The sequence below is a fragment of the Populus euphratica genome, unplaced genomic scaffold (genome assembly GCF_000495115.2).
Source record: "Populus euphratica unplaced genomic scaffold, PopEup_1.0 scaffold85.1, whole genome shotgun sequence".
NCBI lineage: Eukaryota > Viridiplantae > Streptophyta > Magnoliopsida > Malpighiales > Salicaceae > Populus > Populus euphratica.
Window position 1 is genome coordinate 467,626 of NW_011499898.1, and position 14,461 is coordinate 482,086.

The 14,461-nt window shown below is 28.7% G+C and overlaps 1 protein-coding gene across 2 annotated transcripts; it reads right to left on the bottom strand.

Annotated features, from left to right (window-relative positions):
- Positions 1 to 3,003: 3,003 nt before the first annotated feature.
- On the bottom strand, positions 3,004 to 13,553 carry LOC105132353 (2-phytyl-1,4-beta-naphthoquinone methyltransferase, chloroplastic). 2 transcript variants are annotated; one of them, XM_011035810.1, is made up of 9 exons: positions 13,538 to 13,553; positions 5,009 to 5,185; positions 4,864 to 4,928; positions 4,687 to 4,777; positions 4,486 to 4,574; positions 4,244 to 4,377; positions 4,111 to 4,172; positions 3,709 to 3,808; positions 3,004 to 3,290 (listed from the first exon to the last, which is right to left on the bottom strand). In XM_011035810.1, the coding sequence occupies exons 2-9, from the start codon at positions 5,153 to 5,155 to the stop codon at positions 3,190 to 3,192; spliced, it is 789 nt and encodes a 262-aa protein (XP_011034112.1). In that variant the 5' UTR covers positions 5,156 to 5,185; positions 13,538 to 13,553; the 3' UTR covers positions 3,004 to 3,189. The 2 variants fall into 2 exon arrangements, with proteins under 2 accessions (XP_011034112.1, XP_011034111.1); XM_011035809.1 differs by lacking the exon at positions 13,538 to 13,553 and having other exon boundaries at positions 5,009 to 5,241.
- Between the last annotated feature and the right edge of the window lie 908 nt (positions 13,554 to 14,461).

Genomic DNA, 14,461 nt, shown 5'->3' on the forward strand with positions numbered 1-14,461 from the left:
AAAGAATTGTTTTTTTAATCCTTGAGACCAATAATACGGTATCATGTACATATTTTTATACAAAACATGGTGAAGAACACTATTAAAATTAGCAAGGGAACACATTATAAAAAGAAAAGGAAAAAAAGAAGCAAGAGAACTCTGTTGTGTAAGAATAAATTTATGTAATAAACTCTCTATATCTATTAAAAAAAAAAACTCTCCAAAATGGATATAGTGATAATATTTTTTTTATCATTTACCAATATAACTTAAATAAAATAAAATAAAGCAATTTTCTTAAATACGGTTTTTTAGGAACCGATGAAAGCACTATACGAATAGTTAATATAATTTATACGTGAATATCATATATTCCTATGCAAAATATTTATTTATAGAAGTCAAACTGAATAAACTTTTTCTTCCTGCACTTAATCCTTGCGAGACAAAAGGAACGAGGAGACCTAGCCTGTCACTGTTGAAGACATGAAGAATAAAGAGTAAATTAAGAGCCCAATTTGGTGGTGGTGGTGGTGCAGGGGTGGTGGACGTTGATGGTTAGTAGGTTAGGACCTCCTTTGCTAGTCTTTTAAGGTATGGCATGGGGGAGGTGGCATCCACGTTCATATGAGAAGTGGGGATAAAAAGAAATTAAGTAGCTGCAGAATCAGTAGCAGCCATGCTATATGGACAGCAAAGGAGTGTTTGAGCGATTTTGGATGGCTGTCTTCTTCTGGCACGCCGTGGGCCACACGTGGGTCCTGCCGGTGCCTTTCCACGCCATCTGCGCTCGGACTTGTTGATTAAGCCTCCACAAACAAGATTTCTCCTTTACAAAATTCCTCACTACTGGTGTCGCTGTTGCTCTTGTCGTTCTGCACTCTGCGTTGTAGTTGTAGTTGTAGTTGCAGTTCAGGCTATGCGCAAATCTTTAAGTGAAATTTTTTAGTAGAATCCTGCTTCTGTTTTATACTTTTCCAGAGATATCAATTCCAGGTATTTTTAAAGTATTAATTTTGATACGATGCAACCAATATCAGTACGTGAGATATAGCTGCGGCAATGTACATTAGACTCTCCTGCTGCAAATTCGCAAGATTCGGATCCGTTTACGAGGGAAAGAGCTTTTTAACAAAAGACATAGAGCAGCGGATTGGTGGCGTGGACCTGAAAGCCTTCTCGTGTATGAATGGCTGCCCAGCAAGAGTCTCGATCGTTTCATTTTTGGCACCTAAAAATCTATATTTACACCTTAATTTTGGAATTGCGAAAACCCTATTGTAAAATGAGCATAAAGCCTAATTGCTACACTGTCAATTAGAGGATGTATCTCTACTCCAAATTGTAGAGTTAAAATAACCTTCGGGATCTTGCTAATTTACACATAACCTACACCGTCTAAGATAGTTTTCACAGGGAGTTCTCTTCTGTTATATTGATTTTAGACTTGGGATTGCCCATCTTGAGAGCCCCAATTCATGTCCAACTCCAACAGCTATCAATACAGTAACAACGAAGAATACTTGCCTTCTTCATTGCTGATTGTTACCAGTTTTTGTCTGTGTTCGTCCGAATGCTGAGTGAAATGGAACTTGATGGTGTTTTGCATATCTAAACGTGGCAGATCAAAATAAAGGCAAGGCGCTGAACTGGGAGAATAGATACAAGATAATTATTGGTACTGCAGAAGGTTTAGTCTACTTTCATAAGAACTCTAAAATCAGAATCATTCACAGAGATAAATATCTGTTGGATTCAAGGCTTCGTTCTAAAATTGCCGATTTTGGGTTGGCCAGATCTTTCCAAGAAGATAATGAGTCACATCAGCAGCCATCCCAGGAACATTGTAAGTATCCTTTTTCAAACATTTCCAACCCGCTCAAAGGATGATTGGCTAGCTCAGTAATCTTGCAGCACTTTAAATGAAATATCACAGATAGTAAAGTTGAATCTTCGAACAAACAATGAATTCAAATAATTTTGAGAGGACACATTGCTCCAGAGTACCTAACCCAACAGAAAAGGCAGATGTCTACAGCTTCGGGGTGCTTTTGTTGGAGATTGTTACAGTAATGCATAACAACAGGAGCAAAACCTCAAGATTACACAGACGGCCTAATCACATTAGTAAGTTTCAGTCTCTTCAATTTATGAAGTCTTTAAGAAAGGTCAGTCATTGAACACGTCTTCTATAAATCCACTTCTTCTGTGGGATAAAACAGACAGAAAAAATTCCAGGCAGGAACTCTGGAGGAGCTTTATGACCCAAATCTGATGTTTCACAATCACCATGATAACAATGTTCAGAATGATGTTACAAGGATAGAGCGTGTGGACCTTCTATGCACACAAGAAATCTCATCACTTCTACCAACAATGTCAAAAGCTCTACAAATGCTAACAACTGAGGAACACATCTCTTCCCACTAATCCTCCATTCATAGACGAAAGGACCATGGAACTCAATGACACATATGAGGACCCATGTCACCCCCTTAATTTTGGTATTTCAGCATCAATCGCTTCCACCAACAATAGTCCATTCTACCCAAGATGACCTCTCAGGATGGATGAGAGGTAGATTTTACAAAGGAACAGTGAGCTCAGACTAGTTATATTTAGTGGAACAGGCCAAACATCTCAGGCTACAGTTGGCTTACTCAAGCACCATGCAGGAAGCATTTGCAAAACAATATGATGAGAAGTTGTCGTTAAATTACAAAGCTGCAGAGATGAGGTTTAGGGCACTAATGCCAAAATTCCCAAGTTAATCGTGGAGTTGGACAAAAGTGCATGGCAGTGTGAAGTTTTAGAGACAGATTTAGCTAATTTTTTAGGTTCAAATCAACAAATCCAGCTCCAGGAAAACTAGAATTATAAGTTTTAAGATGTTTTTTCTTGAAATAATTTAAGAATACGAACATCTTGATTGACAGGTTGACAAACATTTCCTATTCTGTCTAGGATTAACATTATAAAACAGACAGGATAGCAAAAGCAGAGCATCTAGATACGAAGCTACTTTCAAAACGATTGCAATGGATTTATTATTAATGTTGCCAAGTTTTTGTGGCTTTGAGTTCATCATTTGACATGCCTAAGTTGCAGTCAACATTCTAAACACAAAAATTACCAAACCCCGTATAATATGTCATGTCCCCGCAAAAACTATGAAACATGCTGTTTAAAACTGAGAACCAACCTTATCTAACGTGTGGCAACTAGATTCCCCATTAGGCCTCCACTAATCTCATAATGTTTAGCAGTAGAAAATCCTGCTTCCAGAGCAAGTTCTTCCAACTCATTCCCTGTATAAAAAATACACACCATGTCACCCAACTAGGAAAATAAAACAAACTACAGATGGGAGGCATGCGCCTTTCAAAACATTATAATTGAAAAAAAAATAAGTTTGAACTTAATGGTCTTGGTCTTCGTAATGATTTAACTTTTTGTAGCCCAGCTTGACAATAGAACTTCATGAAGTTTTAAGGAGTAGATTAATGGACCACAGACTCTTATCAACCATGAAAAGTGGTTGGAGAAAGTTTCCAGACAAAGGGAGCAGCCAGAGGACCTTATCATTGATACAGACAAAAAAAAATAGAAATACAATGTTTGGAGGATTGTGCTTTCATCAGATTTTAAGATTTGTGTATTCTGCAATGAATGTTATTCTAGTCCAACAAACAGGATAATGATTACTAGTAACAGAGGAAGAAAAACCTGTTAAATATTCTCTGATTGAGCCCTTCAAATATTCATACTCCTTTGCAAGACCATATGCAGTTGCCACAGGGACAACAACATTGTCAATCATCCACTCCTTGTGAAAAGAAACATGCAAAAGAATTGGTTTCATCAGATACTGATTAGTAGTAAACACTACACTTGCCTGATAATAAGTTCAAACAAACATTCTTGGAAAAAAGGTTGAAAAGCAACGGGAAAACTGTTATTTCAAAGCATATAGATATCAATTATCATAGATAAAAGGACGATTATATGATGCAAAAGCATTTGTTGTTAAGTATCGAATTTCATTCCTCAGAGTCCAACAGGCACATAACATCAACAAACATTCAATATCTTAAAGAAAAGCATTTATTCCATTTTGCAAATGAATACCTGAAATGAAGCAACAAATGGTTGAGTGCTTTTATTAAAATCAAGCACTGATGCTTTAGAACCTGCATATCAACTCAAGGATGAGAAATGCCACACTTTGTTATTTTTCAGACAAGAGAGAAAAAGATAGGACCTGGTTTCAATACTCGAAACATCTCCTGCACGGCCTTCCGCTTATCCACCACATTTCGTAGCCCATAACCCATGGTAATAGCATCAAAGTAGCAATCCGGAAACGGCAAATCTGTAGCATCACCCTCAATCCACCTGTGATCAATCAATGGAATGTAAAGCAGGTTACCTAAGATGTTAAAATCCCTGGGTGTGAAAATCCTTTCACACTCGTGATGGGTGTGTATATATACCAATGCTCACTCGATGTTCTTGTAGCAGGCCTTTGAAAGCAAATGTTGCCGTGATGAAGCCATCAATAACTGCACCTCGGAGAAATCAAGACCACTCACCTGAAAATCTCGACAAGAAATTTTTCCACATTTCTATGGATAAATAAATGCATGCATACACAATGTGATAAATCAAGCTAGCACAAGACAGGATTTAGAAAAAGAAACAAACCTTGCCATTGGAGCCAACTTTTTCAGACAGGAGAAATGCTAAATCCCCACTTCCACAACACAGATCCAACACGCAGTCTCCCGATTTCGCTCTGTCCCAATATCATGCAAGCTCTTTCTTACAAGAAAAAATGAATAAAAAAATCACAGTAACAAAGAGCGAAAACAGCATTGATACCCAGTCCAGGATACGGCCATGCGTTTCCAGATACGATGCTGACCCAAACTCAACAAATCATTCAACTGTCCAAAACAAAATTAGAAACTAGGAAAACCAAAAAGAAACAATCTAAAAATTGCGAGGGGCGCACCCACGAACGTACATTATCATAGACAGGAGCAATGCGGTTAAAAAGTAGCTGGCGATCATTAGCGCAACGAATGGATGGGTATGAGAAGGTGGAAATGGGAAGGTGTCGACAGGATGCAGATTGGTAACCAAAACTTGGCTGAAGTTGAAGCGATGCCATGGCACCAGCTCCGTTTTGGTCTTCTCAAAACTTTCTCGTTGAAATGATGACTTAAACACAAGTCTCAGCAGAAGAGTGCTCCATCCACTGACATGGCAACTTTGTAGCCAATAGATGAAATATTGACGTACAGACAGGATAATGTAATTTAATCCCAGCTCAAAAATTAACCCGGGATGAATAATAGGTGGAATAAAACAACCCAAAATTTTTTTAGAAAAAGGTTGATATTAAAAAAAATATTTTAAAAAATAAAGAGATTGAGGAGGTTAAGTATATCAAAAGTGAATTTGAGTTTTTAATCAGATTATATGATAAAAAAATTTTAGTTTTTACAAAAATTTAATTAGATTTTAAATAAATCAGATTTTAAGTTATTAAGTCTCGAGTCAACCCTTGCCATTATTTAATGTCTATGTAAAAACACTAACATTGTTGAAGATTATCAAACTCGAATAGCAACCTTCTATCTATTTTTTTAGATTTTTTTTTTTATTGATGGACGGTTGGGGTTTAGTCTGATATTCGTTTAGACGGATGAAATTTCATCATACACGATATTCAGTGATAATGTCTTACAGGGATATCAAGTAACCTCGAGATAAAAAGTTGATGTTAATTAAGATAAAGTTTGGAATATTGTATAAATTATATTTTTTTTAAATTTAATTTTTTTTTGTTAAAAATTAATTTTTTATATATTTTGTGTTGCTAATGTTAAAAATAATTTTAAAAATAAAAAATTATTTTAATTTATTTTAACACGACTATATTTATTTGTTTTTGTATGTTAATTAAGATAAAGTTTGGAATATTGTATAAATTATATTTTTTTAAATTTAATTTTTTATTAAAAATTAATTTTTTAATTTAATTTATTTTATCACGATTATACTTATTTATTTTTTTCATTTTAAAACAAATAAATATAATTATGCTAAAATAAATTTAAATTAATATATTTTTAATGTGTTTAAATTATTAAAAAATAATTTTTAAAAAATAAAAAAATATTAATATATATTTTAACATGAGAAATTATTTCAAAAATAACCCCAACTATATTATCAACTAAAAAATTACTGTTTTAAAAATAATTTAACTCTAAAAAATAATTTTTTAAATAAAATAATACAGTTTTGTTTCAAAATAGTTTTTCAAAAAATGCCAGTTGGATAAGGTCGGAATTTGATTTGTTCAACCCGTTTTTTTATTAGGCCAACTAGGTTTTTTTCTTGTTTTCTTGGCCTAAACTGATTTAGACTCTAAATTGATATGTACATATTTGATTTTTGTAATTATGCTATTTACACGTAACCCTAAAAACATATTGAAACAAAAATCTTCATCACTAAAATTAGGTATCTATTTTAATTATACCAAAAGAAATAATCTAGATTTAAATAATGACTAGTACTCCATGGCAGGTTAATAACAAATTTATCAATACATTTTGATAGTTCAAAAACTATAATAAATTAAAAAATTTATGCATAATTAAATAAACTAAAAATTACATGCTTTAATAAATCAATACAAAATTATTAATGATTTCTAAAAATAAAACTTGATTATAAATTAAGATATTGAGTCTTGAAAAATAAGATATTAAATTGATTGAATAAAATAAAAAAAATAACATATTAGGCTATAAATATTAAGAATATCATCTAAAAATAAATATTTTGTTTATTTTCAAAAACATAGTTCATGTATATAAAAGATAAAAATAAAATCGTTGATGAACTAGAAAAATCATTCTGAAAATTAAACACATAACAAAAAAATTAATATTTTCTAAAAGACACATATGAACAAAATAAAAGAGGGGAGACTTTATCTATTTTTTTTGTTTTTAATTTTTAACCGGTTATATCACTTTATTTTCTTTCAGTTGCATTCTTTAAAGTTATTTTTTCACAACAATCAAAGTTATAAAATTTGGCTTAGGGGTTGACCCAACCAAGAAATCAGATCCCGAGTTACATGGGTTGACTCGAGTCAACCTAAAAAAATTTAAAAAATATTTGAGGTTTTTACATTTTATATTAAAAAAATAAAGAAATAATTTACATAGATATAAACTATACATATTGTAAATAATTAAGTTTAAAAAATTATCTTAAAAGATTTTTTATTCTACATTAAAGAGATATATCTTATTCTTCTACGTTGATGTATTTAAACTAAAAGACTTTTTATCTCATATTGAAAAAATATATATTTTTTTTTGTGAATATAGAGTATATATACTATAGGGTTTTAAATCTCACTTTAAAAAAAATAAAACATTATTTAAGTATTTATATAATGAACTTTGAAATGTGTTAGTTACCAATTGAAAAAATATGAAAAAAAGGGTCTCTGGGTAGGAGAAAAAAATAATTCTAAAAATAAAAAAGGACTTTAATAGGTTTTTGTTAAGTCACTCGAGTTCTGAGTTGACCCGACGGGTTGATTGGTTTACTCCAAGCTAATTGTAAAGCTTGGATTTTGAATGAAATAGACCTGATCAAGACTCTAAGTCACCCAAGAAAATTTTAAAAAACATTTGATGTTTATTATTTTATATGAAAAAATTAAGAAATAATCTATGTGGATACATGTTATAAATAATTAAGTTTAAAAAATTATTTCAAAAGATATTTTATCCCAAATTGGAAAGAAATTATCTTATTTTTCTAAGTTGAAGTTTTTAAACTAAAAGAATTTTTTTATTTCATATTGAAAAAATATAGTTTTTTTCTTGTGAACATGGATGATATATATTAAAGTGCTTCAAATCTCCTATTAAAAATAAATAAATCATTATTCTAGTATTTAGAGATAATAAACTTTGAAATGAATTAATAGCTCACTAATATATGTATATATATATATATATATAATGTTTTAGGTAGAAAGAAAAACACATTTAAAAAAAAATCTTTATTAAATCATTCAAATTTCAGGTTGATCCAGTAAATCAATCAGTTTGCTTCAAACCAATTGTAAACTTGAATTTTGAATGAAACCAACCTCATGAACGCTGCTTGATCCTTGTGTAGTAAGGTCTAACGCTATTATGCCCTAGTGATAACAAAGTCCAACATTATTGGTCCCTTCTACTTGCTGTTCGACTCTATTGGCTAGGCACATAATTTAATAGCATTGGGTTGGATAATGTGATTTATTATCAATGAATCTGATAACCAAGCCAGACTTAATAAACTTGATTTTAGTTGCGGAGATAGACTTAATAAACATGTGTTCACCTACGCAGCCAGATTCAATATCCTATAATATTTATGAGGATTTTTATTGTTAAAAAATAATATGATATAATACAATATATAAAGTATATGATGTGAATAAAAACATTATTTTAGAGCTCCATTAACTTTAAAATAATAATATTAGAATTAAAATTTTTCTAAATACTTTTATTTTAAAGATTTCATTGCTATTATATGTGAGACATGTATTAAAAATATACACATAAAATTTTTATACCACTATTTAATTGTCTTTTTTATATTAATAAATTTTATTAAAATGTATAAATCATTTTATCTTATCTAAAAAAATAAAATATAACACACTAAAGTAACAAAGATTTAAAAAAAAAATATTACTAAATGAATTTCCCTTTAATGTGCATTACATATAACATAATCCTTCAATCAATAGGTGGGACAACTTTCATCTTTCAATAGGCGGGACAACATTCATCTTTTTTTTTATTCAAATAGATTATGCATTTACTATGTTCACCATCATTATTAATGTGCTAAAAATTTTGAAATGCAAAAAAAAAATATTTGAATAAGAAAATTAAACGCAGCCTCAAATAAAAAAATATATTATCACTAAACTTTTGTACAACATAAAAAAAATCCCATTAATTTATTTTTTCTTTACCACATGAAAAAAAATTACATAAGAAAAAAAGAAAAAAAATTAAGGGGAAAAAAATAAAAATATTAATTTGAAGTAAAAAAATAAAAAAAAATCATTTTTTTAAAACGTAAAAACAAATATATTTTAATAATGAAATTCAACTCAACCTCATATAAAAAAACATTATCATCACCAAACTTTTATATAATATAAAAAACTAATCATTTTATTACCTCTTTATTGTATGAAAAAAATAAAAAAACAATTTAAAATCCTAGAAAGCCTCTGTGTTGATAGATTCTATTGAAAGCAAGACCCAACATCATTTGAAGACCCAACCATATTGTGTTTTGCTAGCAACAAGATTCAATAATATTAGATTTTGATGATAAACTCAATAGAATTGAGTTTTTAGATGATGCTAGAACTTGTTAGAATCCAACAACCCAACAATATTTTTTGACTGAAAAATAGAAAACATGTTCTATATAAGTACTACATTATTATCTACAATATATAAACGTTCTATGTTTATAGTACTGTTTATAGTGTGAAGAATTGATATCTATAATAAATATACAAATATATAGTATTTTTCCCACTTATTTTAAATTATAGTATAATGTATTGCGTGAATACCCTTAAATAGTTTGATATTAACTCTACTCTTTCATATATATATATATATATATATATATAAAAGTAATTTAAACTTATATAAACAAACCATCACCTTATATTAAAATTTATTTAATTAACATTGAGACTATTTAATTATTAAAATATTAATATCATAGCAAGTTTTTTTAAATTCGTAATTAGATATAATTATTTGAGAAGTTAGTATGTAAACTAGTGTTATAAAATTCTATTTTTATTGTTCGATACATTCGTTTTTCAAAAGAAAATAATTTTTCCTTCGTAAAAAAATTAAACGAGCCATATACCTCGCAGTTACAATGTGATATTACAATTATACATTTGATATGATACACTGTTATGAACCTCGCAATTCTCGAGCGGGACAGACTATTTGATCTGACAGGCGCTATAGCTTGACTTTTAACATTCATTCTCTAATAACGGTAACAGGGCTATTAAGGAGACGGCAGAAAGGGATAACAATTTAATAGATATTGCTCTTACTTGAATAAAAAGGAATTTGTTTAATTTAATAAATAATAGATATGGTATAAATATTAATAAATTCGATTTAAAATCTACTCAAATCTAATTTGAAATATATATTAATATTATATAAATATTTTTTAGGATATTTAGATTTTTTTAATGTAATATAATATATACATAGCTTAATACTATCATAAAACACACATATATGAATAATATTTATCATTTTACCCTTTAACATATATATATATATATATATATACACATATAAACTATTTTATTTTTTATTGATTAATTGTATTGTTCGTAAGGTATTTGTGAGTAAAATAAAATTCTTAACTAGTGTGAATTGAATATCCAGATAAATTAAAGAAAATTATCAGCAAGCAATCCTAACCTAAAAGCCACGGCTACCAAGTTCCAAGAATTCGCAGGAAGAGACAAACTCGAATGTATCAGCCACATAGCATTGCTTTGATTGGGATTAGAAACAAGATTCGTGCCTATATATTCTCATGGATTATATATGTTAGGAAATAACCATTAGTCTGGTAAGACTCCACTTCTACTTAGTACAAATTTAACTTCTACTTAGTACAAATTTAATTAATGTTAGTATTAGTGACATGTTTTATGATTTTTATCCAGTGTTATGATTTATGATTTTTTATTTATCATTATTATCTATAAATAACATTATTTGAGTGCAAAAATAAAAAAGAAAATACAGCCAAAGTGTAAAAAGAAAGAAAAAGAGAAGGATTGTGATTGTAGCAATTGCAAGTACAATAAAAAAAAAAAGATGAGAATTGAATTTAAGGGGATATAATCATCCTATTCCATGTATTTATATTATATTCTTTTTTATCTCTAATAATATGAATTTTTTTTATAAATATAAATAATTTATCAAATCATATTAAATATTATATAAACATGTTTAATCTTTAATAAATAAAAATCAGAATATAAGAATTCTCAACATCATATACTCAATAGTTTCTCCGGTGAAAACCTAAGAGATAGTTGCCTTATGATAAGAATAGTGGCATATAAAAACAAAAATCATATAATGGCATGCTTTGTTCAATCAGAAAGATTGCCGCTGCATTTATTTCATACCAAATGCTAAAGAGGTTCGAGTTCATGCATGGTTACGAGAGTCAGCAGTCCAGTAGATCACCCCGGCAGTAAACAAATCAAATACCTGATCAACTCAAAATGATCCAATTTTTTTTGTTGTTTATTATAGTAGATCATTTGATCAATAAGAAATCTTAGGTAATTTTTTTATTGTTTGATGTAATAGATCAATTTTTTTTTTCTCATATCTCTTGTATTTCTTTTTGGCTATTGAACCTTCTCAATATATTCTTAATGATTATAAAAAAAATAATTCAGAATGATCCAATAAAAATCTCAATTTAACCTGTAATCCACCCAAAACCCATTAGAAAAACACATTAACTTTCTTTTTAAATAACATCATTTTGATATTAAAAAAAAAACTTGAATTAACTCGCTGTACTTTCATCCTTATAAACCCTAAGGAGGGGTTTACTTCAATTCAAACAGAATTTGTCATGTGATGTCGGAGGAAGAACAGTCTCTCCTCATGAGATGCTGCTGCAAGTTTTTCACCTAGCATAAGAAAGAGGCAACCGTGTATCTATCAAGCTTCCATTTGTATTAGCACATCTGCATCTCACTAGTAAAACCAACCAATATAGACCTCGAAGATAACACATCAATGGGAAAAAAAATATGAAGCCACGAATGATGAGTAGACTATTCATCCCAACTATTTAAGCATTTATTGTCATTATCTATGTTGGCAAATCGCAAATAAACACGATCCAAGATACAGCAATCTTCCCATTCTTTTTGTTTCTAATTAAATATAAGATTTTCAATGCGAGCAATGTTGCACAGCATAATGTACATGAATCCAAAAGCAACAACAGAATATATTCTAGAATGTACATGGAACTCAGTCTTCCGCAAAGAACTGCCCAGAAAGATTATTCATGACAGCAAATTGCAGGTTCTCGGATGGTTTCCAGTGGCGCTTACGTTGATTAATAAACCAATTATTGATTTGCTTCTGATCGAGTCCCGTTGATTCGGCCAATGCTATCTTATCAGCTTCCTGGACGATTAAGCAAGCAAATCATCATCATACCAGTGTTTAACTTTGTAATTGATTTTTGTAATTATGCTATTTACACGTAACCCTAAAAACATATTGAAACAAAAATCTTCATCACTAAAATTAGGTATCTATTTTAATTATACCAAAAGAAATAATCTAGATTTAAATAATGACTAGTACTCCATGGCAGGTTAATAACAAATTTATCAATACATTTTGATAGTTCAAAAACTATAATAAATTAAAAAATTTATGCATAATTAAATAAACTAAAAATTACATGCTTTAATAAATCAATACAAAATTATTAATGATATCTAAAAATAAAACTTGATTATAAATTAAGATATTGAGTCTTGAAAAATAAGATATTAAATTGATTGAATAAAATAAAAAAAATAACATATTAGGCTATAAATATTAAGAATATCATCTAAAAATAAATATTTTGTTTATTTTCAAAAACATAGTTCATGTATATAAAAGATAAAAATAAAATCGTTGATGAACTAGAAAAATCATTCTGAAAATTAAACACATAACAAAAAAATTAATATTTTCTAAAAGACACATATGAACAAAATAAAAGAGGGGAGACTTTATCTATTTTTTTTGTTTTTAATTTTTAACCGGTTATATCACTTTATTTTCTTTCAGTTGCATTCTTTAAAGTTATTTTTTCACAACAATCAAAGTTATAAAATTTGGCTTAGGGGTTGACCCAACCAAGAAATCAGATCCCGAGTTACATGGGTTGACTCGAGTCAACCTAAAAAAATTTAAAAAATATTTGAGGTTTTTACATTTTATATTAAAAAAATAAAGAAATAATTTACATAGATATAAACTATACATATTATAAATAATTAAGTTTAAAAAATTATCTTAAAAGATTTTTTATTCTACATTAAAGAGATATATCTTATTCTTCTACGTTGATGTATTTAAACTAAAAGACTTTTTATCTCATATTGAAAAAATATAATTTTTTTTATGAATATAAAGTATATATATTATAGGGTTTTAAATCTCACTTTAAAAAAAATAAAATATTATTTAAGTATTTATATAATGAACTTTGAAATATGTTAGTTATTAATTGAAAAAATATGAAAAAAAAAGTCTCTGAATAGGGAAAAAAAATAATTTTAAAAATAAAAAAAAACTTTAATAGGTTTTTGTTAAGTCACTCGAGTTCTGAGTTTTGGTCTTCTCAAAACTTTCTCGTTGAAATGATGACTTTAAGACAAGTCTCAGCAGAAGAGTGCTACATCCACTGACATGGCAACTTTGTAACCAATAGATGAAATATTGACGTACAGACAGGATAATGTAATTTAATCCCAACTCAAAAATTAACTCGGGATGAATCATGGGTGGAATAAAACAACCCAAAATTTGTTTAGACAAAGGTTGATATTAAAAAAAAAAATAATAAATAAAGATATTGACGGGTTAACTATATCAAAAGTGAATTTGAGTTTTTAATCAGATTATATATGCAGAAGTTTCTTTATTTTTTACAAAACTCGAATTAGAACTTAAATAAATCAGATTTTGAGTTAACATAATAGGTTTCGAGTCAACCTAACACACCACTTCAGGTTTCATTACCATTATTTAATGTCTATGTAAAAACATTAACACTGTTGAAGATTATCAAACTCGAATAGCAACCTTCTATCTATTTTTAATTTTTTTTTTTTTTAATTTAGGGACGGTTGGGGTTTAGTCTGCTATTCGTTTTGATGGATAAAATTTCATCACACATGATATTCAGTGTTAATGTCTTACAGGGATATCAAGTAACCTCAAGTTGATGTTAATTAAGATAAAATCTGAAATAAAATAAGTATTGATTTTAAAAATAATTTTTTAAAATAAAAATATTCTTTTAATATATTTTATTATAAAAATATTTTAAAAGGTAATCATAACTGTACTTTAAATTAACTTAAATACTGTTATGAAAATAATTTGATTTTAAAAAATAATTTTTTAAAATAAAATAATAAGTTTTGTTTCAAAATAGTTTTTCGAAAAATGTCAGTTGGTTAAGGGTCAGAATTTGATTTGTTCAACCCATTTTTTTATTACGCCAACTAGGTTTTTTTCTTGTTTTCTTGGCCTAAACTGATTTAGAC